The sequence below is a fragment of the Amia ocellicauda genome, chromosome 7 (assembly GCF_036373705.1).
Source record: "Amia ocellicauda isolate fAmiCal2 chromosome 7, fAmiCal2.hap1, whole genome shotgun sequence".
Lineage (NCBI taxonomy): Eukaryota > Metazoa > Chordata > Actinopteri > Amiiformes > Amiidae > Amia > Amia ocellicauda.
The window spans coordinates 799,903-827,500 of record NC_089856.1 but is presented as its reverse complement, the minus strand read 5'-3'; the positions used below and the strand labels follow the sequence as shown (position 1 = coordinate 827,500).

Sequence of the window (27,598 nt, the reverse complement as noted above, 5' to 3'; positions counted from 1 at the left end):
GAGAAAGTGTGTCAGTCAGTCAGTGTATCAGTCAGTCTGTGTGTCAGTCAGTCAGTGAGTCAGTGTGTCAGTCAGTCAGTGTATCAGTCAGTCTGTGTGTCAGTCAGTCAGTGTGTCAGTCAGTCAGTGTATCAGTCAGTCAGTGTGTCAGTCGGTCAGTCAGTGTGTCAATCAGTGTGTCAGTCAGTCAGTGTGTCAGTGTTGTTGCTTAGTCTCACTCTGTTCTAACTGCAGTGCCATCGTTCCAGAGCCACGTCCCCTCATTTTTTCTGTCAGTCAGACCAATCCACCGGTTGTCCTGAATTCTGCCCTTCACAAACTGCTACAACACACACACACAGAGACACAATGCAATTAAAGAAATAAATATCTGTAGTGTACCTAAGAATACTGTACTATACTATACAGTATTGTCCTGTATAATACTATACTTTACTACACTCTGCTGTACTCTACTGTAATTTAATATCCCACTCTACTGTGCTGTACTATGCTGCGCTGTTCTGTGCCATACCAGCTCAGCCTGGTTCTCGATGATCAGTAGATGGGCTCCTGTGCTCTTGCAGTAAGCGCTGGCTTTGTCCCAGTCTGTACTCTCTAGGGACAGGTAGTAGCAGCTGTAATGCCAGAGCTGCCAGTCAGCTGGGCACAGAGAGGACAGGCATCTGGAGCAGGACTGGTCACTCTGCACTGAGACACAAAGACAAACAGACACATGGTAAGTGTCAGGGCTATGGGACAGTCCAGTCCAGCAGGGTCTCGGCCCTGGTCCTGAGAGACACAGTCCAGTCCAGCAGGATCTCGGCCCTGGTACTGAGAGACACAGTGCAGTCCAGCAGGGTCTCGGCCCTGGTCCTGAGAGACACAGTGCAGTCCAGCAGGGTCTCGGCCCTGGTCCTGAGAGACACAGTGCAGTCCAGTTGGGGTCTGTCTGTACTGTTCTGAGTTCTAGTATGAATCACTGTGTGTAGGAGCAGATGCACACAGACAACGCCGCTCTTGCTCCTGACAAGAGACAAGGGGCAGGACCCCACTCCCCGGCCTGGTCTCTGGTTGTCATGCTGAGTAGAGAAGCACAGTGTTGTTGTGTAGGGAGCCCCACACTCCTCCTACACACTCAGCTCCCCGCAGCTGTGTTTTTTCTCATCTGCAGAGTCTCTCTCTGTGCCAAAGCATTTACAGATACAGTAAATGTACAGATACAGTAATGTAAAAAGTGCAGTTGCCCTACAGAGTCTACAGGTGTGCGCTTATTGTACACGTGTGTCCAGACATGTACAGGGCTGGTGTGCTGTTTTGAGGGTGGTGGTCAGAAGACTCTCTCTCGCTCTCTCTCACCTGTGGCGTTGCTGCTGCCCCGGTCCACCTGCAGCAGGTAGCCTAAAATCAGCTCCCACACTGTCCGGTCCAGCACTGACAGAGAGAGCAGGGTCATGAATGGTTAAATTAATCAATTTAATTGTTTAATTAAATCAATTAAGGAGTCAAGAGCTGGGCTGGAACAAAACCCACCAAGGACTGAAGTCTGACACCCCTGCTCTAAGCTCTGTAAACGCACTGACAGACAGATAACAACACAGCACAGCGTCACACACGCACCCCCCGGCACAGAGAGACACACTCACCAGCTCTGAGCGCCGCCATGTGCTGAGTGGAGATGTTCTGCTGCTGCTCCATTTCACTCAGCAGGGCAGACACTGAGGACAGAGACAGAGAGACAAAGACAGAGAGACAGAGAGAGGAGAATGTTCAACAACACTGCCACCTGGTGGATACTGCAGGACAGGTAAATACATTCGTTAAACAGTGTTAGATAGTGTGTGTGGGTGTGTGTGAGAGTGTGTTTGTGTGTGTGGGTGTGTGTGAGAGTGTGTTTGTGTGTGTGTGTGAGAGTGTGTTTGTGTGTGTGTGTGTGGGTGTGTGTGAGAGTGTGTGTGTGTGTGTGGGTGTGTGTGAGAGTGTGTGTTTGTGGGTGTGTGTGAGAGTGTGTGTGTGTGGGTGTGTGTGAGAGTGTGTTTGTGTGTGTGTGTGTGTGTGTGTGTGTGTGTGAGAGTGTGTGTTTGTGGGTGTGTGTGAGAGTGTGTTTGTGTGTGTGTGTGTGTGACTCACCATTGTTGTGTATCAGGGAGCACTGCAAGCTGACAGAGCTGACGTTCCTGTAGAAGCTGCTGCTGTAACAATTCACTGCAAACACAAAGAGAGCTGCGTTACAACAGGACCCAGTCACACAGACAGCCTGGAGCGGTCTGGGACACGCTGATGGTAACAGGCGTGTGTGCGTGAGGGTGCTCGGGTTTGTGCTGGGTGTTGTGTGGCTGGACCTACCCATGTGCTGCAGCTCTGCAGCGCTGCTCTCCAGGTCTCTGTGCTGCTGCTGCAGTCTGGACACTGGTTGGGGACACAGAGACGCTCAGGTTACTGTCAGTGCTGTCACTGCAATAGCAGTAGTGGCGTGATTGGTATTATTAGTGCTGCAGCCGTATTAATCATCTTTAGTAACATCATTATTCTTACACTTCCTCGCTACAACGATGAGTAGGATGATTGACAGCAGGAACAAGATGATGACGATGATTGACAGCACCCAGCCCCGCCTCCCCGTGCCACTCTGCGAGGATGAGGCAGAACTATGCCTGTCTGAGAGATGCACAGTGGGCAGAATTAGCCAGATATCCGTCCTCATCCATATTTATTCATATAATTCATATTTCCAAAGAGCTTAAAACAATATTTAAGGAAATAAAGAAATGTATAGGCGTTAGCTCGTACTATTGTTTTATATGGCAGTGACAGTCACGTGTATCTATAAACGTGTTTTTAAAATAATGCAAAAAAATTAATAGTAAAGCTATTAAATGTTTTTTGTGTAACTGGGGTGTACAGCATACTTTGCTGTCAATCATTTTATACTTATACTTTAATTACTGAAGTGTTCAGGCGCTTTCCTGTATTTGAATTCCTAAACTTGAGTTAACAGAGAAGAAGAAAAAGGTGAAATATATTATACTACTAACTACAGGTACGGTTGCCTCCATAATTATCCACATCCTTCATGGGTTTTAGTGATATAAATTCAAGGGCACATTCAGTATTTGTTGCAATAAATGAATGACAACAGGACTATTTTCAAACAATCATTATTGGACTTAGCAAAAATATATTTGTCGCACATACTTGCATATTTGTTCAAAAACGAGGTTCAAAATTGTTCATACCCTAAAAATTCAAATCCAATAAATGTTTTTTTGGCTAAAACCAACTTTTTGTTACATTCAATTTAGTACAGTGCCCTCCAGATGTATTTATACATTTACAGTTAGTACAATGTGATCTGCTAGTTGTGGAAATACATGTAGATGTAACTAAACATTATTATTGTTGTTTGTTTTAGACCCTTTCCTCTTCAAAACAAAACAGTGTATGCTGAGCAAGATTGAAGAGCAGCATATTGATGTTGTTCTGTGTTCATAGTGACTCGGTTAAAACTGAAATAGTACAGCAAGATCAAATAAATAAACTTTGTAAAAAGCTTCAGTTGCAATTACATTGACCTAATTGTTCGTATAGTTTGCACAATGCATTATATACACAATTTGTATGGACTTTATTCAAGATTATTGTGCCAGAAGATCAACTGGCAAGTCTCTGAGAGATGTCTCCCTGGAAGCAGCAAAGATATCAGCACCAGTGAGGGTCAGACAGATAGGAGGTGGTCTTATGCGCGATTACTGTTTAGTGGGACTATAAAGCTCAGTTGCAATAATAATTATTGACTTGATTGATCGTACAGAACCACAGCCAATCAGAACCCCGCACTCTAGAACAGCGCGCTCTCAAATCGAACCAACGGAACCTGAGTGACATAATGCCCGAAATTACATTCCAGTGACACCTGATACCTGACATCGTTCATACAATTTGAGCGACAATTGATAGGAGAGATGCATAAGACCTGACAATGACTAGGCATAATTCTTGATATCAAACACGATTCATAACTGACGACTGGATCGTAATCCTGAGTGATTGGTAACTGTGATTTGTACTTCTCTGTATTTTTGCACTTATGTTGTATAAGGGCATCTGCCAAGAAATAATAATAATAATAATAATAATAATAATAATAATAATAATAATAATAATAACTGACGCCGAGCAGACAGGGCGTCCTAACGTGGACACCGAATATTGACGTTCACATTTTAAATGCGCACTTATTATTACGCGCACATAATTATTTAATTAGACCTAACGTGTTAACGAATGAACACTTTTCCTTATTCATTCTCGATCTTTCACAGTGAACCACCACAATGTCCTAAATCCTCTGAATCAGACAGCGAGAAAATAAATATATAAATACATACTTTTCTGCTTAATTATATGTAAGGGTTATAATTATTGTCCATACTGTTTCTGTTTTGAGACTGCGCTGTAAAATGTAAAATGCTCATTTGTGGCTTATATTTTTCAGGACCAGAAATGTAATTAAATGTATGTATCTATTATTTACACAACCACATACACACATCAATTATAGACACACGAACACTATACATGTCTGGACAATAACGCGTCCCCAAAGTTGTCAAGTGGACAGACACACACCGGGCCGGGCGGGCAGAGCATGAGAAACCCTTAGAATCCGCTGACGTGTTTGAATGTGGTTTAACTATTATTATTATTATTATTATTATTATTATTATTATTATTATTATTATTTTAATAAATAATACATTATTAATTCAATACATAAGGTCAATAACGTCGGTCTGTCTGCTCTCTCCCGCAAAGATTTAAAGATAATATACACATTGAATTAATACATACACTAATAATAATACTAATAATTATTTGACAAGGTTATGTAATAATTATTTAAACAAATTCACAGTACCTGGTTTCTCTCTCTTGGCCGCACTCGGCTTCTCTCTGTGCTCGGACGGCGCGCCGGGAGCGGCCGAGCCCCGAACCACGAAGAACTGATCCTTCGCCATTTAGTCACTGAAATAATCAACACCATCACACTCAATGATATATAGCCTGTACATTGATCTACTGGAATCAAATAACTTGTATAATAATAATAATAATAATAATAATAATAATAATAATAATAATAATAATAATAATAACACTCGACGACGTGTGGAAGAATACAACGCGAGCCCTGTAAAGCACACGCCTATATTCCTTCTATAGTATAACTGTAGTATATTATGTAATATATAGTATAACTCTTTAAGATAACAGTCATATTACATCTACCAGTTCTAGTAGCATAGTTTGCATATTATCTATTCGTGCTCTAAATAAAGGCTACTTCAGCATGTCTCATATCGCCACTCCGAGATGTCTTCAGCTAATAATGATCGTTTGCGTAGTCTGTGTACATTCAATATTGAAAATATGAAACAACTGATACAGCGAAACGCTAAAATATATTTTAATTATTGGTAATGTTTATATATATATATATATATACGTAACGAACGCATAATAAATACACACACACACACACACATATATATATATATATGTGTGTGTGTGTGTGTGTGTGTGTGTGTATTTATTATGCGTTCGTTACGTCCGATGAGTTTATTCTGGGCGACTGCGAAATCCCAAACTGAACTGAGAACAGCAGCTTCAACACAGATACACAAGGTGCACAAATGTGCGCAATAAGGCAACACGGCCGCAGTGCACAGAGCAGGTACAGGTCGCATCAATAGCGAGGAATTGGAGAGAATTTAACCCGTCGGACACATGATATTACACCAGGGCATGTTTTACTGTTCAGAGAAATAGTTTTAGCATTGTTGGTAAGCTAGATAATTATTAAAGTAAGGTTGACATTGCTGTTTTGTTTGCATTTATTCCTCCTCGTAACTACAGATTGTATTTATGTATTTATTGTTAATCTTACCGTTGGCCCAGCACAGAAACGCTTGGTAATTAATTATAAATCCCAAACTACAGGCTAGTCATGAAAACACAATTTTCTACAGTCGGGTATCTATAGGAGAATATGTCTTACAGTTCAGTCAGTCTCACCTAGAATCTCCGTCACTCAACAGTTCTAATAAAATCCCAGTTTAATGGTGTGAGGGTGACGTCACAACACCCCCCAACACACACACACGTATGGCGTCGTAAAAGAAAGCGAAAGAGAGAGAGAGAGAGAGAGAGATGGGGTGGGAAATTAATTCTGGCGGTTAGAAACCTATCTGATAAATAGCTCTTTTAACTAAAGTAAAGCGGATCCCAGTCCCGTCACCCCTCCCCCACACTCTGATCTGGCACAGATACAGGCGCAGCTGCTGAGAAATAGGATGGTATATCTTATTTTATTGCGTTTATACGTGTTGTTTTATGTCGTGCTGATTGAGTGTGCAGTGCAGTGCTGCTGATAACAGGGTCCAGGATGAGAAAGCAGAGAGACACACACAAAGGGGCAGCGCTGACTCTTTATTCACTCACACTTCAGACACAATACATGACCGAAGGCAACACACAAGAAAGAAAGCAGTCCATCAAATCATATGTATTTCAATGTATATATGTGAATGTTTATTAATATCTCAATGTGATGGACTGGTCTACACTACATGACTCTGTACTACACTACACTGCACTTTACTACACTACTAGGTGTGCAGCACTGGATTGGTCAGTGTTCTGGCCACAGCATGTCCTGCTCGCAGATGTAGTACAGACGACAATTGCAGGTGATGTCGTTCCACATAGAGTCCTCTCTGAGGTGCACACAGTCCTCCATGCTATGCCAGTCATCCGGCTGTTCAGTGTACCAGAAGCTGCAGGTGCACAACAGGAACAGGTTCAGCACAGAGGAGCACCCAGGTCCAATACGTCAACAACGAGATCATGACAAGTGTGTGTGAGAGACAGTGTGTGTCAGTCAGTGTGTGTTTGAGTCAGTGTGTGTGTGAGTCATTCAGTGCGTGTGTGTCAGTCAGTGTGTGAGTCAGTCAGTGTGTGTGAGTCAGTCTGTGTGTGTGTCAGTCAGTGTGTGAGTGTCAGTCAGTGTGTGAGTCAGTCAGTGTGTGTGTGTCTGTCAGTGTGTGAGTCAGTGTGTGTGTCCATCAGTGTGTGTATGTGTCAGTCAGTGTGTGTGTGTGTGTCAGTACCTTCTCTTATGGCTGTACGGGCTACTGTCCACCCAGATCATGTTCCCCTCCGTCTCCCGGTCGCTCAATCCGATCCAGCGGTTGGTCCTCGGCTTCAGGGAGGCCACGAAATCCTCAGGAACACAAGGGCAGGTCACTTTCTTATTCTGTACTTAGACTGTACATTCCATCAATGCCCCGAACCCCACCCACCGGTATGTAAATTCATGAGTGACCCAGAACAAGCCCACTAGGACGGCACCTCGATTCCAACTCAAGTTCAAGGTCAAAGGTCAAATCCCCCGCAGCCCTCCTTTCTTGATATTACTACTTCCCTCCCTCCCTCTCTCTCTCTCCCTCCCTCCCTTCCCTGCCCTACCTGTTCTAATTCACTGTTGATGACCACGAGGTGACTGCCCAGCTCCACACACCTGTCCTGGGCATTCTGCCAGGGCACTATCTCACCGGAGACCAGGTAGCAATGCCCTTCAAACAACTCCCAGGTCAAAGGGCAGGAGAACAGCTGTAGCCTGTAAACAAAGCAAATACCACTTTGTGTGTGCGTCTCCTTGTGTGTCCTGTGTGTGTGACAGTGTGTGTGTGATTGTGTGTGTGTGTGTGTCTCTGAGAGGCGCACCTCCAATGCTGTTGTCAGGTGTGGTGTTCGTGGGGGCTGGGGTGTGCCGACAGGACTGCCCCAGGGACGAGGAGTTCAGGAGGGCCGGCACACCTGTACAACAGGTAACAAGCACAGGGTCACACTCACTGCATGTGGGAGACACAGCACCTGTACTGGACAGAGCTGCACCTACCACAGATGTACGCATGCAGGGTTCGAATCTGGAGCCACTTACCGTCCGGCCATGGAGAGCGTGAGACATTGCTGAGCTCAGCTGTCCTGAGGGAAACTGTGTTGGGAGACGGGGACGGGGTTATGGTGAGGAAACAGAAAACAGAACAGAGTTAAAGAAGAGCTTCACGACTCTTGAGTCATTCATCAGTAGAGTACAGTACAGTAAAATTCATATTTTAGTACTTGTAGTACAGGACAGTGTAGTTTAGTATAGTAACATACAGTATATTATGAGCACTTTAGTGTAGAGTATAGTATAGTATAGTACAGTATGAGTGTCTCACTGTGCTGCTGCAGTGCGGTCCAGTTGTGCTGCAGCTCCTGTAGGGTCTGTCCCACTCCCACTGCAGAGGACCATGAGGACACTGTGGACACACACACTGCACTGAGACACACAAACACACTGCACTGACACACACACACACTGCACTGAGACACACACATACACACTGCACACACACACACACTGCACTGAGACACACACATACACACTGCACACACACACACACTGCACACACACACACACTGAACTGACACACACAAACACACACTGCACTGAGACACACACAAACACACTGCACACACACACACACTGCACTGAGACACACACATACACACTGCACACACACACACTGCACTGAGACACACACAAACACACTGCACACACACACACTGCACTGAGACACACACATACACACTGCACTGACACACACACACTGCACTGACACACAAACACACTGCACTGACACACACACACTGCACTGACACACACACACACTGCACTGACACACACACAAACACACTGCACACACACACACTGCACTGAGACACACACACAGACACTGCACACACACACAAACACACACTGCACTGACACACACACAAACACACTGCACACACACACTGCACTGAGACACACACACAAACACTGCACACACACACTGCACTGACACACACAAACACACACTGCACTGACACACACACACACACACACTGCACTGACACACACAAACACACTGCACTGACACACACACACTGCACTGACACACACAAACACACACTGCACTGACACACACACACTGCACTGAGACACACACATACACACTGCACACACACACACACTGCACTGAGACACACACATACACACTGCACACACACACACACACACACACACACACTGCTCTGAGAGACACACACACACACACACACACACACACACTGCTCTGACACACACACACACTGCACTGACACACACACACACACACACACTGCTCTGAGACACACACACACACACACACACACACTGCACTGACACACACACACTGCACTGACACACACAAACACACACTGCACTGACACACACACACTGCACTGAGACACACACATACACACTGCACACACACACACACACACACACACACACACACACTGCACTGACACACACACACTACACTGACACACACACACTGCACTGACACACACAAACACACACTGCACTGACACACACAAACACACACTGCACTGACACACACACACTGCACTGAGACACACACATACACACTGCACACACACACACACACACACACACACACACACACTGCTCTGAGAGACACACACACACACACACACACACTGCTCTGACACACACACACACTGCACTGACACACACACACACACACACACACACTGCTCTGAGACACACACACACTGCACACACTGCACTGACAAACACACACACATACACTGCACTAAGACACACATACACACTGCTGAGATGCAGACACAGACTACACGACTGCCTGCATGTGTGTGATATACTTTAGGGAACATACCATTCACATAGAGGGCAGCCAGCTCCCGCTCCAAGGTGCCCCCGTCTGACAGCAGCCCTGCAACTGCACCATCACAACAGTCAATCAGCACAACTCGGCAATACCACACTGTATTGCACTGTACTGCACAATACCACACTGCACTGCACTATACTGCACAATACCACACTGCACTATACTTTACAGCAGTGGTTCCCAGTCCTGGTCCTTCAGGAGCCCCTACCCTGCTGGTTTTTGTTCCAAACTGAACTCTCAATTACTTAATTGAACCTTAATTGAAGTTACAATCTGTTTAGATTTGACTTTTTAAATTGTGTAATAAAGAGTTGGTTTTCAATTAGTTATTTATACAATTCTATACTTCACTTAAAACCCTACTGCTTAAAATAATTAAAAGGCTCTGATTTAGGAAATTATTCCTTCAGTTAAGGATTCAATATACTATACTGTGCTGTCCTCATCTATACTGCACTATATTGTACATCACTGCAGTAAACCATACCGTGCTGCGCTATACTCTGAGGTACTGCACTGCAATGTACTGTGCTTCGCTATGCTGTTCTGTACTGTGCTGTGTCTTTCCCACAGTGTGGTGCAGTGACTGCCGAGGGGGCACTGACCGCAGCCCAGCGCAGCGAGCAGCAGACACACGTCCACACACAGCAGCAACAGCAGGGACCAGGACAGGCAGCGCGGGGGTTGCCTTCGACTCGGGTCCTCCAGAGGGGCACTGGCCACCGTCACCGCTGCGGGGAGGAAGTGAGGAGAGACAGAGAGAGAGAGAGAGATGGCGGGAAAGGGGGGAAGAGGGGGTGAAGGATGAGAGAAGGAGGGAGGGAGAAGGAGAAATAAAGGGAGAGGCAGGGAGAGGAGGAATAAAGGAGAGAAGGGAGGAGGGAGTGGGAAGAAGAGGGAAAGAGAGGGATGGAGAGGTGTGAGGTAGTGAGGGGGACTGGGGAGGCTCTGACGAGAGTTGCGGTGCGATGGGCAGGGGGGCTACCTGGGACTGGACCCCACTGCACTGTCTGTGTGCGCAGGTCTGCGTAGCACAGAGGGGCTGAGCTCTTAGCGGCCATCTCTCCTCTGTCTCGCCCTCTGTCTCTGCCTCCGTCACTCCCTCGCTCGCTCTCTCTCTTCGTCTCTCACCCTGTCGTTCTCTCTGGGTAGTGGCGACCCAACACAATACAACACAACATGGCTCAACACCATACAACACTACACAACAGTTTTGAGTACGAAAATAAAATTAAAGCACACCCACAGATTACAGCCGATAGGTTCATATTTGTACTCTTCAAACAAGCAATTAACAACTTTTGTCCTCTCACAAATTATATAATAATAATAATAATAATAATAATAATAATAATAATAATAATAATAATAATTTGCAATACATACGTATGTCAGTGTGGCAGAATGAGGCAAACTTCTGGTCTCCTGTATGTGCTTCTGAACATTTGAGAGAGACAGAGAGAGAGAGAGTGAGAGAGAGTGAGAGAGAGAGGTAAGTGCTCTATTTTTGGTGATTTTCTCGGTTTCCTGTCTCTGCTCCAGCGCTGTTGCGGTTAATCGTTGCTGTTCGGTTTTCAGGCGTGTGGCTTCATACTCAAAACCCAGATACCGCCTTGAACACCTTGAACAGCCATTTCTGCTGCAGTCAGGATGATGGGCTGAAAATGGTAAATAAATACAAAAACAATCTAAACAAACAAATACATACATATTGATTCATATATTGTAATTGATCCACATGTAGCTAAGACAGTTCCTATTTTTAATAATGCCAATTGAAAACTGAAGACTACAGACAATAAACAAAGCTTAAATTATAGAATGCATTGCTAAAATAACTACATTTACATATAAAGCTAATCAGAGCAGCTAACAACATTAAATTCACAGAGATAAGTAGATAATAATATATACTACAAAATATAGGACCAAGACCAATGGCTATATTACAATTACACTTGCAACTACGGACAGTACAAATAAAGAAGTAAAAGTACTAAAACACAAAACACACAATCTAATCTCAGAATATGCAGACTGGTGACAAATAAAAGGAAAAACCTGAATAAATGAGTGGAGGAACATCACGAATGCAGATGCTTCCAAACAGCTGTACTGCATGATACAATTAAGCAATTAACATCCTATCCTGCTCTGTGCATGTATACAAATGCTGAGCAGCCCAGCTGACCTCAAGTTGGATCAAGATGGCAAGAGGAAAGGATTTAAATGACTTTGAAAGAGGGTCATTATTGGGGCACGAATGGCAGGAGCTTCAGTCACAGACGCTCAACTGGCTCGTGTTCTGGACAAGTGGGTGAGTGCGTGTGTGGGACACCAAGAAAACGGGACAGGCCTGACTGCTGGACCCCTACAGTGAGGGGGTCCGGAGGCCCTGTTGTGCTGTGGGGGGCATTTTCCTGGCATGGTTTGGGTCCTTTATCCTATGGTGACACATTTCTGTCCTGATGGGAGTGTCTCTTCCAGGATGACAATGCCCATCCACAGGGCACGAGGGTCACTGAATGGTGTGATGAGTGTGAAAATGATGCGACTCATATGCTCTGGCCTTCAGTCACCAGATCTCAGCCCAATTGAACACCTATGGGAGATTGTGGACCGACGTGTTAGACAGCGCTCTCCTCCACCATCATCAAAACCCCAAATGAGGGAATATCTTTTGTAAGAATGGTGTCCATCCCTCCAGTAGAGTCCAGAGACTCGTAGAATCTGTGCCAAGAGCAGTGAAGCTGTTCTGGGGCTCGTGGTGCCCAAGACCTCACTGAGACACTGTATGTGGGTTTTTCCTTTAATTTGTCACCTGTCTGTACATGAACATGTTCTACGTCACACACAAAATGAAGCGTGTGTCTTTAAGAGCCCGTGAGACACGTGACCCGGAAGAGGAAGTCGCTGTGTTTACGTCCGTGCTCTCACAGGCAGCAGCGCTCAGTGCAGACAGAGAGGGTAAGATCCGTCTGACGTGTAAAGGTTGATATCTTTTTATATCCGTATCTTCACAGGTCTGTTTGCTTATAGTGGAGACCGAGAAGTATACAAAGCGAAAACCCCGCCGCCTCGCTGCTGTACACTGCGTCTGTGCTCATGTTATTCCGCGTCTGTTGGCATAGCTTTGTCCGCTTTTCCGGTGTGGTAGAGATCAGCCAGAGACGGGTTTTAACGCTGTCTGTGTGTCGGGTCGGTACGTAATCAGATCCAATATCCCTCCCATCCTCTCTCTCTTACCCCTCTGGCAGGGAGTCAGTCCGGGCTCAGCGAGCTGGTCAGTTCATCCTGGTCACATTTGCGGATTTTCTCGCACCTAGGATGTGTGTAGACGGGCTTCAGAGGAAACCCAGAAAAGAATGGCCACCTGTCCCTCTTTATCTCTCCCTCCATCTCTATCTCTCCCTCCCTCTCCCACTTTCATGGCAGACTCAGACAGTCCGCACTCAGTAAACCAGGCGTAGCCAATTATTGTGTATCAGGGTCCACAAGGTATAGTGAAGGTCCAGACATCAGACGGGGGACTCACACCTTCAAATGACTTTCCAACACACACACAATTCTGTGAATTAGTAATATACCTAATTGCTTATATTTAGTACATTCATTTGACAAAGTACAAAAATAAAACGTTTAAATAAATGTAAATATTAGTAATTAAACGGTTTCTGACCACTTTTAATTTGTTAAAGATTATTGTAGGCATATAGATAAATATAAACTTTAAAGCATTTCGTGTCTTATTAGATTCAAGTATTTTACCATTTCCTTTTGTCCAACTGTGCACTGCACAAAATTAATGTTGAAAAATTAGGGCAAGGAGGATTGAGTAATTCAGGGCGGGGGGTCTGGTGGTCCCACAGAACATTTTGACAATTGGAGACCTGGAATGTGCGATTCTGAGTCATTTTGAAGTCGAAAAACACAGCTGAAAATCTCCATGAAATCAGGCATATTTGGACTCAAACATATCTTTGCTTCACAACCACACATCACCAGCGACAAATCACACATCAGCCGACATTATTCAGGGAAACTAGACGCGGTTTCTGGTGCTTGTAAATCACAGATCCATGTCGGTGGGTCTCTGTAATTGAAACTGGTGAGGATGCACAACACTCGATAAGTGCACTGCTAGAAATATGCATCTTCAATGGAAATCATCCGTTTCCGCCGCTGATATAGGAGTTTCCAGGTGAATACAAGCTATGGCACCATGCACCCCCCCCCCCGGTCGTCTGTGTGCGCTTTTATATTTTGGAGGCAAGGTTGACATATGTCCACAAGACAAACGATCTGCAGTTTAGCTGTTTATTTATAGAAATTGGTAAAACAAACCGAATACCTGTGCTTTGACGAGTACAAAGTGACGCTCTTGCCCCAGTCCAGACCTGAACAACGAATCTTCAAGCAATCAACTATCTGACTAACTGGAACACAGGCTCTATAGGACATCCCATATTAATACTTACATCCTATTGGCTAATAACCAGGAAGGACTGCTACTTGGTTCCACACAGTAACAAGCGCTGAGTGCAACAAACCTCCGTAACAATACGTTTAAAAAAAAAATCATGATAAGAAGTTCATTCAAAACCATGTGGCACCAGATTTGGCCCACGGTCCGCCTATTGACTACCCCTGCAGTATACTATACAACCTCTCTTCCCCCGCAGATGGACACGCGGTTCACACGGGGCAAGTCGGCCATCCTGGAGCGCTCTCTGACGCGGCCCAAGACGGAGGTGAGCGTCAGTGCCTTCGCTCTGCTCTTCTCGGAGATGGTGCAGTACTGCCAGGGCCGTGTGTACTCGGTCAGCGAACTGCAGGGCCGCCTGGCCGAGCTGGGGCAGCATGTGGGCGCGCGGGTGCTGGACGTGCTGGTGCTGCGCGAGAAGAACGGCAAGAGGGAGACCAAGGTGCTCAACATCCTGCTGTTCATCAAGGTGCGCACGCCCCACGGGGAGATACAGCCGAGAGTGTCTGTCTGTGTTACTCAGTGTCTCCATGGCAGAGTGCGTCTCTCTCTCTGTCCCACAAAGTCAGTTTCTCCCGCTCTCTCGCCCTTCCCCGCTCTGCGCAGGTGTCAGTGTGGAAGGCGCTGTTCGGGAAGGAGGCGGACAAGCTGGAGCAGGCCAACGATGACGACAAGACGTACTACATCATTGAGAAGGAGCCGCTCCTGAACGCCTTCATCTCCGTGCCCAAGGAGAACAGCACGCTCAACTGCGCCTCCTTCACCGCCGGTGTGGTGGAGGCCGTCCTGGCGCACAGCGGCTTCCCTGCCAAGGTCACGGCGCACTGGCACAAGGGCACCACGCTCATGATCAAGTTCGACGAGGCCGTCATCGCCCGGGACAAGGCACTGGATGGCAGATAGGGGGTGCGGGAGAGAAGCGGGGCTGGGTTGAATGACTGACTGTGTGGCCAGTAGAGTGAGTGAGTGGCTGGGTGACTGACGGACGGACGGACAGACGGACGGTCTGGTTAGTTGACTGTCTAATGCAGTGACTGGCAAGCTAATAAACAGATTGACAGATCTATTGTCATTGACTGAAGGAAAAATTGTGTAACTGGCCGGCACAGCCTGGTGGGGCTCACGGACGTGCTGACACACCGACTGACCGACCGTCACATTCACTGAGTCACTGACTGACTAAGCTGTGCACATTTTTCCCGGGACTTTCTGTTCAGTGTGTGTGTGCGTGTGCGTGTGTGTGCGTGTACGTGCGTGCGCAGTCTTCCTCTTCCTCCCTCTCAGTGCTGTGCACACTGAGCAGCCGTGATGCAGATATTACACAACACCTGGCCTGGAAGGGAGCAGGCACTAACACCACGGTGCCATACCATATTAAATGTGCTCTAACTTGAGCCTTGTGCACATGAACTGGGGACAGGAAGAGGAGCTGGGGGGTGGGGGCGAGAGCACTCATTTCAATGTGGCAGGCTCAACATTTGTGCGGTGAAATGGTCATTGCAATCCAGGGCGTGACACCGCAAGAGTGAACTGGCACCCCCCCTCCAGTGCATGAGACCGTTGAAACAATGATCCCTGCATCTGCACTGGGGGCTGCCTCTCGCTCTGTGCATTTGAACTCGGCTGTTTCACCTAATTGTTTACCCAGACTAGAAGGAAACCTGAAAATAAAATACAGTTGTTAAGCTGAGTTTGTCTTCAGTGTGTTTTGCTGGCATTCGCTGCTCCTGCGTGGTTTCATGCTTTGTGACTGTCTGTGAGACAGACACCTAACTGCACCGCTAGACGCCGAGCTGGGCATCAGACTCGTCACGCCAGCGGAAAACTGAGTGGCGACGCCAGTCAGACTCATATGACCACGGCTTAAAGAGCGGCCCTGGCTGCCAGAGCAGTAGTAGCAGTGTTAGTATTATTCCACAGTATGATCACACACACTCAGAATCACTTTAATTTCGCTGAGTGTCTGGATTATTATTAATAATACAGTTATATAAAGTACTTCCTTGTTACTCTCGGTCGGCCTTGCACACTTTGCACAATACAGGAACCCTTTCCACAGTCCCCCTGTCCGTGAAAACGAAAATGAACCGATAAATATATCTAAAGCGTCTAACGGGCTATTATTAGCCTACATGTGAGAATAGGCAGAGTCACTGTCCCTGTGCAGGGATATTATCAACAATATTAATAACAATTATTAATCATACTACTGTAACTGTGCAGGGATATTATCAACAATATTAATATGTATTATTGATAATATGTTGGCTCCAGTTGTTTCCAATCTTCACTTCAACACTTCAGTCAAGGGATTGTACTTATTGCAGTGATGTCGTGGTCTGGTCTTGTTCTCCTGCTGGTGAGGGTCCCAGTAATGATCATAATGGGGAATAAAGTTAACTGGATAATAAAGTGATCTAATATTATCACGTCCCCACAACCCCAGACGAGGCTTTTCGCTCCACAGACGAATCGCACGCTGATGATCCGAGCCACTGTATTTTGATTTTTTAAAATTAATTCTAAATCGATATCAAACATGTATCTTTCAAAATAGTTAGTCTGTGTAATATTTCCAAACTGTAATCGGGTAGGAAATGTAATGACAGATGTGTGGTGCGACACAGGTTATGCAAGTGACAAGAACGGTCTTTGCGTCATAAACGACAAAAACAAAGCACTGTCCTCTGGCCATGGTCGCCGGGAAACGTGTAATATTACTGGCAGCAGCTCGCAATCCCTCTGCAGAGCCGCCGCAGCGTGCGCAACCAGGCTGCGCAAAACACACGTGTCCGCGGTCACATGACTGCGGTCACATGACTCCGCCAGGAAGTCAGGGGGCTGTTAAGTAAGATGCCCGGACAAAGACACACTGCCACGGCCACGACTCACCCGCGCCGAGCCGAGCCCACAGCCCACCTGAACCCACAGAGGACACATGCGGGGAGTTTAATCTGATTTTACTACGTGTGTACGCATTGATGCCTTTAACACAAACCGTGTAAGAATGGCGTCCGCGGGCTGCGGGCAGTGTAACCACCAGGACAGCAGCGACTCGGGTGAGTGACCGCCTGCACTCCTGAGATCCAGATGTGATGATGATGGTGATGAAGGCTCATTGGCGCAGCCCGTGTCCTCGTTTACAGTGCAGTGTGTCTGTGTCTTCAGGACCCGGTCCGCCTGAAATACGAGTAAACAATGACATCAGTATAGCTGTGTCGGACTGTGTTGTGTGCACCTTCATCACCATGTGTGTTATTAATATTATGGTACTCCTGTCCGCCAGAATCAGTGTTTCTTAAATGACTGAATGATGATATTAATAATAAGCGGTAAAGGACAGCGGTGACTACGATGATGATGATGATGATGGGTTGACTGGCTGCTGACCACACAGCCGGCGGTGTTGCGTGGACAGACAGCGTTTCAGCATTAAGGGCTGAAAGGGGCTATTGTCCTCCCGCCAGTCTGTGGAGTTGTCACTGCTCGTTAACCCCCAAATGCCTGGGTGTAGAGCAAAAACCAAACTGTGTGTCTATCAGTGTGCGTTTCTGTGTCCGTGAGTAAGTCTGCATGTCTTTGAGTACCTGTGTTAGTGCGTGTTTGTGTGTGCATCTGTGAGTGTCTGCGCTTCTGTTTGAGTGTGTGTGTGTGTGTTGCTATGAACTGTCCACTCCTATCTCCAGGCTGCAATACTGGAAACTCTGGATTTTTGTGCAGGGCTGGTCCCGGTGCGCAGACAGTGACGGTATCTGTGCCTGTCAGACAGCCTGTCTCCCGGCCACACCACGCTCCCTGCTCCCCATCAGATAGCACTGCCTCCCGCGGAGAGAGATTTCACAAACGGCAGCATGGAAACCAACAATGCTTACAGGAGGAGATAAAGCTCTGTGTTCACAGGTGTCTGCACTTATCTGGTCACTGCACGCTCCTGTCCCCACTCCCACTCACACGCTGTGTCTCTCAGCTCCCGGATTCCTGCTGTGTCATTGATTTTAGTTATTTATCTTTTATCAGAGTGAGACAGAGAGGGAGATAAAGGAGGGAGGAGGGAGAACTAACTGAATTAATGCTTTCACTGTCTAGGACATTTTGAACCCAGTGCCGAGACAGACGGAGGTAATATTGACTGAGTGGGTGCACTGAGAGAGAGCAGTGCTGATACTGACAGACTGGACACTATTGTCCATGGACACCGCACTGACACAGTTAACACCGAGACACTGCGTCAGTGATTAAGCATTGAAGTTCCTAAGCCCTGCGTTGGAACTGAGAGAGAGAAGTGAAACCGAGAGAATGGGGGTGAGATAATAACACAGGCACACTTTCTCTCTCTCTCTGTCAGAATTATTGACTACCTAGACTCCCCATTACAGTAACCGTGACAGTCGGACTTCCCCCTCCAGCAGGTCAGGGATCACAGAGCCATGCTTCCCATTTCCAGCTGAGAAAATCACAGGTGTGGAGACACACACACTAAACTTTCGCAGGGTAAGAGTGTTAGAGAAGTGTGTCTCTGTTTATGTGGGAGTGTGAAAGTCAGGAAAGGTGTGTGTGTGTGTGTGTGTGTGTGTCTCTCTCTCTCCCCCCCCTCTCTCTCTGGTACGTGAATCCCAGTATCAGGGCATCTGTCAGTGTAAATGCACAGATCCCTGCAGATACACTGGGACGGCCGCTTGCTGGGTAATGTGATTTTGGTGCACTTCCTCTTATTCCCCAGGCTGTCGAAAGTTTACAGAAGTTTAGACTGAACTTTCATGAGCTGTTTTGCAATTTGCTTTACTGATTCAACAGTGAACTGCAGTACTGATGCAATACTAATTTTTAAGGTATTTTATGAGATGTCTCTGTACACCACCACAATGGATTTGAAAGGAAACAATCAAGATGTGCTTGAAGTGTAGACTTTCATCTTTTTATATGTGGTATACATTTTTTTTTTTTTTTTTTTTATATATGTAGTCCCCCCAATTTTAGGGGCTCATAATTTTCACAGATGAGCTGGTCTGCTTTGGATCATGAGCAGTTCCTTCCCTTCTCCATACTCTTCTCTTCCCATCATTCTGGTACAAGTTGATCTTCGTCTCATCTGTCCATAGGATGTTGTTCCAGAACTGAACAGGGCTCTTTAGATGTTTTTGACAAACTCTAATCTGGTCTTCCTGTTTCCGGTTTCCATCTTGTGGTAAACCCTCTGTATTTACTCTGGTGAAGTCTTCTCTTGACTGTTGACTTTGACACAGATACGCCTACCTCCTGGAGGATGTTCTTGATCTGGCCAACTGATGTGAAGGGGTTTTTCTTCACCAGGGAAAGAATTCTTCTGTCATCCACCACAGTTGTTGTCCGTGGTCTTCTGGCCTTTTGGTGTTCCTGAGCTCACAGTGCGTTCTTTCTTTTTAAGGATGTACCAAAGTTGCTTTGGCCACACCTAATGTGTTTGCTATCTCTCTGATTGGTTTGTTTTGATTTCTCAGCCTAATGATGACTTGCTTCACTCACAGTGGCAGCTCTTTGGACTTCATATTGAGGGTTAACGGCAGCAGATTCCAAATGCAAATGCCACACTTGAAATCAAATCTAGACCTTTTATCTGCTTGCCTGTAATTGACCTAATGAGGGAATAACACACACCTGGCCATTGAACAGCTGAGACAGCTGAGCAGCCAATTGTCCAATTACTTTTGAGCCCCTAAAATTGGGGGGACCACATATAATTCCTACACTGTCAACCCAATTTGGATGTAACTGCCCTCACATTAAAGATTTAAAGTGTACACTTCAAGCACATCTTGATTGTTTCCTTTCAAATCCATTGTGGTGCGTACAGAGACAAAAGTATTGTGTCACTGTCCAAATATTTATGGACCTAACTAGATAATAAGTTGGTAACAGGATTGCTCTCTCTTTCTCCTCATTCTCTTCCTCTCTCTCCCTCCCTGTCAGAGCGGGACAGGCTCTTGACCTCTGTGACCCGGTATGGATCTCACAGCTGCAGCAATGATGACTCCCAGGCGCCCCCGGGAGTTGGCTGTCTGGGGTCGCAGCAGCACGAGGAGGAGGAGTGTCTGCGCAGGAAGCTCAAGTATTTCTTCATGAGTCCCTGCGACAAATACCACGCCAAGGGCCGCAAGCCTTACAAACTGGTTCTGCAGATGCTCAAGATAATCTTCGTCACCGTGCAGGTGGGCAGGGCTGGACTGGACTGGAATAAGTAGGCTAGGCAAGGCTCAGTGTTAGTCCCCAGTCAATCTGGGCTTTTTTAAGATTAGATGAAGGTAGGGATGGTCAACCTGGTGTTGGGGTTCAGGCTGGTGTTCGGGCCTAAAATGGGCTTCTCTCTCTCCCTCCCTGTCTCAGCTGGTGCTGTTTGGTCTCAGTAATCAGATGGTGGTGACGTTCAAGGAGGAGAACACCGTGTCCTTCAAGCACCTGTTCCTGAAGGACTACAGTGACGGCGCCGATGACACACTGGCAGTGTATACTCAGAGTGACGTGTACTCGCAAATAGACTACGCCATTGACCAGGTAACACACACACACACACACACAGATGCCACACCCCCTGAGCGCACACGCAACACACGGCACTGTCCTGTGTTGTGCTACAGTCAGTATCTGTGTCTCTTCCCTCTCTCCTCCCCCTCCTGCAGTACCTGACTCTGCCACAGACCACGGTGGGGCGCTATGCCTATGTGTTTGGGCAGCAGGTGAACGAGAGTGCCCTCTACCTGTGCCAGCAGTACTACAAGAAGGGCAGCATCGACCCGGCCAATGACACCTTCAACATCGACCCGCGTGTCATCACAGGTACTGTGGGAATGGGGCGCTGGGGAGCAACGCACGCAGGCATTACACGTTCAAGACTAGAACAGCTGTTGATAGAGTGGCCTGTGCCGTGCTGAGGTGTGATTGGAGGTGTACAGCGCATACACTGTACGCTCTGCCCCTCTGTGTTGAGTGACCGTGTGTGTTGTTCCTGACAGACTGTGTTGGTGTGAATCCCATGACCTCGCCCCGTGGCCTCGCAGGCCCCTCCTACAAGAACTTCACACTCAAATTCCACAAGTAAGTCTGCCTGCCTGCCTGCCTGCCTGCCTGCCTGCCTGCCTGCCTGCCTGCCTGCCTGCCTGCCTGCCTGCCTGACCCTTTCTCTCTCTCTCTCTCTCTCAGGCTCATCAACGTGACTATCACATTCCAGCTGAAGGCCATTAATATCCAGACCATAATAAACAACGAGATCCCAGACTGCTACACTTTCACCATCACCGTGAGTCCCCCACCCCCCCGCAGTCCACAGAGGAGTCGGTGTGTGTTTGTGTTTTGGGTTCGGTGTAGCTGCTGATAGAAAGGATGGATTTAAGGTTATATTTAGGTTGTTTACAGAACAGTATTTTGAGTTTTTCTAGATTTTTAAGTTCACTTAAATTTGGTGATCAGGGTAGGGTGACGTTTTGCTCGGGGTTCAAGTACATAATCTCAGGTAGTTGGTAACGTTGGTGTGTGTGTGTGTAGTGAGGTGAGGTGGGGTGGGGTGAGGTGAGGTGGGGTGAGGTGGGGGAAGAAGGATCAAAGTGTGTGTGACCTGTGACCTATGACCTTCTCAGATTGTGCTGGATAACAAGGCTCACAGTGGGAAGGTGAGGATCAGTCTGAACAACGAGGCGTCAATCAAGGAGTGCAAAGACCCCAGTGTGTCTGGACATGGTGAGAGAGGGGGAGGGAGCAGCACACAGGGTTGGGGGAAATAAGGAGAGGGAGAGGGAAAAAAAAAAAAAAAAGTGAAGATGCATTTGCTATGTCTCTCTCTCTGCCCCTCTCAGCGGAGAGCTACGCTCGCCTGGCGTTTGACGTGATCGTGCTGGTGGTGTGCGTGCTGTCGCTGCTGCTGTGCGGGCGCTCCATCCTGCGGGGGGTGCTGCTGCAACAAGTAAGTGCCATGCGTGTCCGGGGTGGGGTGCAGAGAGAGGGGTGGGTGAGGAGTTGAGTGTGTTTTAGTGTCTACAACTGTCCCTCTCCTTCCCTCTCTCAGGAGTTCGTGCAGTATTTCCGTACGCAGCTGTGCCGCTCGGTGTCCTGGGCTGACCGCATGGAGTTCATCAACGGCTGGTACATCCTGCTGGTGGTCAGCGACATGCTGACCATCGCCGGCAGCTGCATCAAGATCGGCATCGAGTCCAAGGTCAGCCGATTTTACCCGTAGGGACCAATTAACCAATTGGCACAAGGAAATGACATGCATACTACGGTTGAACTAGTACTCTGCTGAAACAAGTATCTGCTACGGATAATGTACTTTTTACGAGCACGAGTATCATCCGAGTGCAATGTGTCAATATCCGTACTCGTGATTGGGTAGTACTACCAGCTGCTAGCTGTGTCTGTCCACATCGTCCTGTGATAGGCCAGCTACACACAGAGCTCCACCTCCTCGCCGACACAGACTGCTGTAGTTCTGCTGCTACACAGACGCGATCTCGCATCGTCACAGCAGCCTCTGTCAGCTCGCCACTCTTCTCTCTTTAAAGGTCATCTCTCGTAAATTCAGCCGAGTCACTGTGAGAGCTGAGCTCTACTGGACGCGCTGCAGTCGCAGGTTACAGCTCGGGACTCACTGCTTCTACCGGTTCATTAGATTTTCAGCTCGCTCCTACCTCTGTAAAACATCTGACTGCAAGAATACAGCCGCAAGGCTGAATGCTGTGTCTGTGCATAAATCACCCAGCTTTACAACATCAGTTAATTTAAGAAAATAATAAAACCAGCCCCCCCCACCCACACACACTTACACACACCAAGTCATTAATTAACATTGTGTTTTTTACTTTGTGTAGAAATAAAAAATACAATTCCCCCCCCAAAATAAAAACATTAGGCAGTGAAAAAAAAGTGATCACTCGCAGAAACATTACACTGTTTAAATTTAATTTTTAAAGAGAAAAAAAAATAAAAAAAAGTTGACGACCTATAAAAACTGTAGTTCATTCAAGTTTATAAAAAAACTGTAAATAGTTCTCTTACTCTTGTGATCAAAAATGTTGCTCTGAAGCTGAATTCTGAGGCTGTTCTGTAAATAGTTTTTGACTAACTATAGCAACTTCTGATCAACCCATATCAAGTTCAGGCTCCGCCCACTTCCGGTTTAAGCCACACGCATTCCGAGTACAGATATGCATACAGATAATTTAGTTGGTAGAACAGATACAGATGATGGTGTACTCGCTCATCCCTAATGCATACACAAGGGAATGCATTAAGTGACCGTTGTCTTCACCACCCCTCTCTCTCTCCCTCAGAACCTGTCCTCCTACGATGTGTGTGGCATCCTGCTGGGCACGTCCACTCTGCTGGTGTGGGTGGGGGTGATCCGATATCTCAGCTTCTTCCAGAAATACAATGTGAGTGTGACACCCCCCCCCCCCCCCCCCCCAATATTCAGCTGTTCTCCCATCTGCTCCTGAGCTTGATTGTTTTTTTTTTTTTTTTTTTTTTCTCTCTCAGATCCTGATCGTGACCCTCAGGGCCGCGTTCCCCAATGTGATCCGGTTTATCTGCTGCGCGGCTGTCATCTACCTGGGCTACTGCTTCTGCGGCTGGATAGTGCTGGGACCGTACCACGTCAAGGTACACAAGGATAGGGACCTTTTCTGTATCTGGGAGGAGTGTGACTTCTGTGATATGGTTCAGAAATTTGGGGGTGTATTCTTTTCGCCTGTGTATTTTGAGCAGGACAGCAGGAAGCCTCTCTCTCTCTCACACCCCCTTCTCCCGCCCCGCAGTTCCGCTCCCTGTCCATGGTGTCCGAGTGTCTCTTCTCGCTGATCAACGGGGATGACATGTTCGTGACGTTTGCGGAGATGCAGCAGAGCAGCCAGCTAGTGTGGCTCTTCAGCCAAGTCTACCTGTACACGTTCATCTCCCTCTTCATCTACATGGTGCTCAGCCTCTTCATCGCCCTCATCACCGGCGCCTACGAGAGCATCAAGGTGGGGGGAGAGCTGGTGTTCTTCACTATTCATGTGACTCTGATGTATGTGTGTGTGAGAGACTCTGATGTCCCTCCCTCCCTCCCAGCAGCAGCAGACTTTGGAGCCGATCCACATCACTGACCTGCAAGCGTTCATTGCCGAGTGCACCGACACGCCCAGCTCCGGCAAGTACCGTGGCCTGGACACCTCCCCCTGCTCGGCCTTCTTCTGCTGCTGCTGCGACCGGTCAGTGCGGGCTGCCGTGGGCGGGAATTATTGACATCATCACTGATAATAGTAGAAAAAGTAGGGCAAGTATTAAGGGTTTAGTAGTAGTGCTGTTTTCTTATCGTCTCAGTCAATATAAGTATTGTAGTGGTGTTATAAGAGTACTAGCAGTACTTCACTGTTATTATCAGTAGCAGTAGTAGTGTAGTAGTTGGAGTAGCACATTGTTGTGGCCCTTGTTGAGCTGCAGTTTGTACAGAAGTGTGTCTCTGCTCTCAGAACCACGACCTACGAGGACGTGCTGCTGGTGAACTGAGCCGGGGCCTCTCTGGCTGGCCACAGCGCCTCTCTCTACACGCCAACGTCACGCCAACATTGCGGACTGCCCTCGGCACTCGAAGCACTTACCCAGGATGCCTCACTGCGGCTGTTTCACCCGCTCCCACACTTTTAATTCCCTCTGGTTATTTATTCATTCTTTTATTGTTTTTTAAGTCATTTTGTCTAATGGAAGCACAGTTGGGATTTTATTTTCCCAGAGTGCACTGTGTTATAGACAAAAGTGGTAAATTGGCATTAGTGTGTGTGTGTGTGTGTGTGTAAGTGAGTTCGTCAGAGTGTGGCAAATTGAGTTTGTGTGTGTGAATGTGGACTTCCTACAGAGACTGGAACCTGAAAGGAGTTTTATGATAGTTTTAATGTCCTGGGGGGGGCTGGACTGACACAGTGAGCAGTCTGTTTCTTTGTTTTTTTTTAATGTCTGTCTAGTTATGATTTTAATTATTATTTTTGTTGTAATTTAACTAATCCATGAACTGAAGTCTGGTACACAAAGGTGCACAACGTGGGGGCCGAGCGAATGGACAGCGCAGGGTGCTGTGACTCCCAGATCACAGACGCACAATACAACACAACACTCCCTAAACCACGTGTCAGTCTTGAAAAATGGACACTGGAAGAGTGTATGTATGTGTAATATATAATTGTGTGTGTGTGTTCACCATAGACCTGGACATGTAGAAAGTCTGTTTTAGCTCCAGTTATTTGCTGTGGCTCCTCTCATCTGTGTAAATGGTCACACCTCTCTGTCCTGAGCCAATCAAGGGGAGGTTCTCTGCCGCTGCTGCTGCAGGGGTCTGTGACTGGTGCGGTGCCAGGTGTGCACGGCCCTGCTGTGTGTGGGCAGCTGCCTCCCTGCCCCCCCAGATGCTGTGGGTCAGGGGTTTTCAAACCAGTCCTGGAGTACCCCCTGTTTTGCTGGTTTTTCTTCCAACTGAGGTCTTAATTGCTTAATTGTCCTTAATTGACCTAACAATATAGCATTCAATTAAGTAATTAAGACCTAGGTTGGAACAAAACCAGCAGGCAGAGGGTACTGCAGGACCAGTCTGAAAACCCCTGCTGTGGATTCATGGGGGGCCTAAGTGGAGCTCCTTGTGGAGATCTTTGATTTTCTCATTGAGTTCTTTCATCTCCCTGTATCTATTTATTTGTTATTGGTTATTTCTGTTTTTATTTCAAGTTTGAATCCACTGTTTAAAATAATAAGAGTGATGTCAGTGTGTCAGTCAGCTGAGACAAACTAATCGATTTGTTTTATTTATTTGACACCGGTGTTGAATTATCAGTGTACGCACACCAGAGAGGCTACCAAATACTGCCCTCTCTGTCTACCTCTCTGTCTCAGTCTACCTTTCTCTCTGTCCTCCACATGGTCCGGTTTGTGAATTAAACCAATTTTTAATCCCTGATTGTGATTGTGTTAGTGTCTCTGTTTCTGGGGCTCCGGGGCTCTTATAGAGCAAAGTGCAACTTTTCCAACAGCAGGAGGGCCACCGTGCGCAGTGCCTCTCGCCTCGCCTGCCCGCGTCAGTGCTGCCTGTCCGGCCCACCTCCTCCTGTCAGCCTGATTCTATCTCTGTGCGTTGCTTTCAGCACCCGGTGTTGCTAATAGTGGGTCGGGCTGCTATTGATATTGATGCGATGTCTGGCGACAGGCAAAATGCAACAGTGTAGCAGTGGTGATTTGGGACTATCATCACCGCCTTCAATAAGCCCAATTTCCCATCAAACCACACTGGCATTAACACCCGAGGTCTGACAATTTACCCCCAAAACAAGCTGCGTTCATACTCAATTTACCAAGGTTTCTTGCAAACAAGGATCCTTAAATGTGTCTCAAATCAACCACGACCATGACGAAAAAGGGTTAATAAATGATCCCTTGTCTTTAGGCTGGACCTCATGGTTCTTAAACGAACCCATTAATGACCATAAACTCACGAACAACCCAAAGGCTCTAAACAGAACCACTGAAGAACCTTTATTTTTAGAGTGCATCACCAGCTAGTCTAATCAATTCATAATCAATGCTAGCCTATATTCATCAAGGGGTTTACATTACAGCGATTCTATATCCGACTATTTTTAACACGAAAAATGTAAACCAAATAAGCCACAAAATGAATGAAAAACGATGCACTCATACAAAGCATATTCATCATAAACTGCATATGTGGGGATGAATGCATGTTGCATGTTAACTTTAATTTGTATTTTATTCAATACAGAAAAAAATTCTGAAATAGCGAATCGGTGTAAAACCCTTCATGAATGTGCCCCAGTGTTTCCACTGACAATTGCCTGTGTACAATGAAAGGATAACTAGTGATACATTTTAAGATGCTTTGTCGATTTATTTATTGTGATTATGAATGAGAAATTAAAAATATAAAATGATAGCTTAGCATATTCATATTGCTGTATTTTCACTTGTGTTTGTCTGCATGTGATGGTGTCCATTGAACAGTCCAATGTTAAATATATAAACACCTAAGGTAATTTCACTGGTTTTACAATTACCTTTTCAGTAAATAAACACCCAGCCCCAGTGAGACACACAAACCGGTCATGAATATACAGATAGTGCTCACCAGCACCACCACACGCACATAAAGAGACTAGGAATATAACCTGAACACATCTGTACTTTGCGCATGCGCTTCTCTTACCAGCCTGTTTCTAACACGTACCGTCCCGCCTGTACCATTATCAGAAAAGGGAGTTCCGGTTAAATGAAAGATAATTTCTGC

At 46.6% G+C, this 27,598-nt stretch overlaps 4 protein-coding genes across 7 annotated transcripts in view; 2 read left to right on the top strand and 2 right to left on the bottom strand.

Moving 5' to 3' along the window:
* The window catches only part of LOC136754006 (CD209 antigen-like protein B), a 7,389-nt gene extending 1,337 nt beyond the window's left edge, over positions 1-6,052 (bottom strand). The window contains exons 1-9 of the mRNA XM_066710375.1: positions 5,927-6,052; positions 4,898-5,004; positions 2,515-2,637; positions 2,326-2,388; positions 2,110-2,184; positions 1,626-1,697; positions 1,339-1,413; positions 515-690; positions 219-322 (exon numbers count right to left, since the gene is read on the bottom strand). Coding sequence (XP_066566472.1) covers positions 219-322; positions 515-690; positions 1,339-1,413; positions 1,626-1,697; positions 2,110-2,184; positions 2,326-2,388; positions 2,515-2,637; positions 4,898-4,997 — 788 coding nt within the window. The 5' untranslated portion in view covers positions 4,998-5,004; positions 5,927-6,052. The remainder of the gene's footprint in view (positions 1-218; positions 323-514; positions 691-1,338; positions 1,414-1,625; positions 1,698-2,109; positions 2,185-2,325; positions 2,389-2,514; positions 2,638-4,897; positions 5,005-5,926) is intronic.
* Positions 6,053-6,455: 403 nt separating this feature from the next.
* LOC136753414 (C-type lectin domain family 4 member D) lies at positions 6,456-11,745 on the bottom strand. The gene is made up of 10 exons (XM_066709484.1): positions 11,214-11,745; positions 10,813-10,971; positions 10,433-10,558; positions 9,813-9,875; positions 8,265-8,345; positions 7,982-8,035; positions 7,761-7,857; positions 7,507-7,678; positions 7,149-7,261; positions 6,456-6,815 (listed from the first exon to the last, which is right to left on the bottom strand). The coding sequence occupies exons 2-10, from the start codon at positions 10,886-10,888 to the stop codon at positions 6,671-6,673; spliced, it is 927 nt and encodes a 308-aa protein (XP_066565581.1). The 5' UTR covers positions 10,889-10,971; positions 11,214-11,745; the 3' UTR covers positions 6,456-6,670.
* A 980-nt stretch (positions 11,746-12,725) lies between these two features.
* On the top strand, positions 12,726-16,000 carry trappc5 (trafficking protein particle complex subunit 5). Of its 2 annotated transcripts, none has more exons than XM_066707767.1 (3): positions 12,726-12,794; positions 14,510-14,779; positions 14,917-16,000. In XM_066707767.1, the coding sequence occupies exons 2-3, from the start codon at positions 14,510-14,512 to the stop codon at positions 15,211-15,213; spliced, it is 567 nt and encodes a 188-aa protein (XP_066563864.1). In that variant the 5' UTR covers positions 12,726-12,794; the 3' UTR covers positions 15,214-16,000. The 2 variants fall into 2 exon arrangements, with proteins under 2 accessions (XP_066563864.1, XP_066563865.1); XM_066707768.1 differs by lacking the exon at positions 12,726-12,794 and adding an exon at positions 12,881-13,029.
* A 1,120-nt stretch (positions 16,001-17,120) lies between these two features.
* Positions 17,121-26,257, top strand: mcoln1a (mucolipin TRP cation channel 1a). 3 transcript variants are annotated; one of them, XM_066707766.1, is made up of 15 exons: positions 17,122-17,369; positions 18,656-18,801; positions 20,257-20,495; positions 20,671-20,838; positions 20,964-21,120; positions 21,297-21,378; positions 21,484-21,580; positions 21,918-22,017; positions 22,134-22,240; positions 22,343-22,492; positions 23,607-23,708; positions 23,812-23,934; positions 24,090-24,296; positions 24,385-24,524; positions 24,786-26,257. In XM_066707766.1, exons 3-15 carry the CDS (start codon positions 20,406-20,408, stop codon positions 24,820-24,822), a joined length of 1,560 nt encoding a protein of 519 aa, XP_066563863.1. In that variant the 5' UTR covers positions 17,122-17,369; positions 18,656-18,801; positions 20,257-20,405; the 3' UTR covers positions 24,823-26,257. The 3 variants fall into 3 exon arrangements, with proteins under 3 accessions (XP_066563860.1, XP_066563863.1, XP_066563861.1); XM_066707763.1 differs by lacking the exon at positions 18,656-18,801 and having other exon boundaries at positions 17,121-17,369; XM_066707764.1 differs by lacking the exon at positions 18,656-18,801 and having other exon boundaries at positions 24,388-24,524.
* Positions 26,258-27,598: the final 1,341 nt, after the last annotated feature.

Bases quoted from the DNA above. Each gene is read 5' to 3' on its own strand.
- LOC136753414 (XM_066709484.1), bottom strand. From the start codon at position 10,888: ATGGCCGCTAAGAGCTCAGCCCCTCTGTGCTACGCAGACCTGCGCACA. The intron at 7,858-7,981 runs GTAAGTGGCTCC...CCTGTTGTACAG, and splicing joins ACGCTCTCCATGGCCGGACG to GTGTGCCGGCCCTCCTGAAC. The intron at 7,262-7,506 runs GTAGGGCAGGGA...TGTGTTCCTGAG, and splicing joins TCAACAGTGAATTAGAACAG to GATTTCGTGGCCTCCCTGAA.
- trappc5 (XM_066707767.1), top strand. From the start codon at position 14,510: ATGGACACGCGGTTCACACGGGGCAAGTCGGCCATCCTGGAGCGCTCT. The intron at 14,780-14,916 runs GTGCGCACGCCC...CGCTCTGCGCAG, and splicing joins ACATCCTGCTGTTCATCAAG to GTGTCAGTGTGGAAGGCGCT.
- mcoln1a (XM_066707763.1), top strand. From the start codon at position 17,318: ATGGCGTCCGCGGGCTGCGGGCAGTGTAACCACCAGGACAGCAGCGAC. The intron at 21,121-21,296 runs GTACTGTGGGAA...TGTTCCTGACAG, and splicing joins CGACCCGCGTGTCATCACAG to ACTGTGTTGGTGTGAATCCC. The intron at 23,935-24,089 runs GTACACAAGGAT...CCCGCCCCGCAG, and splicing joins TGGGACCGTACCACGTCAAG to TTCCGCTCCCTGTCCATGGT.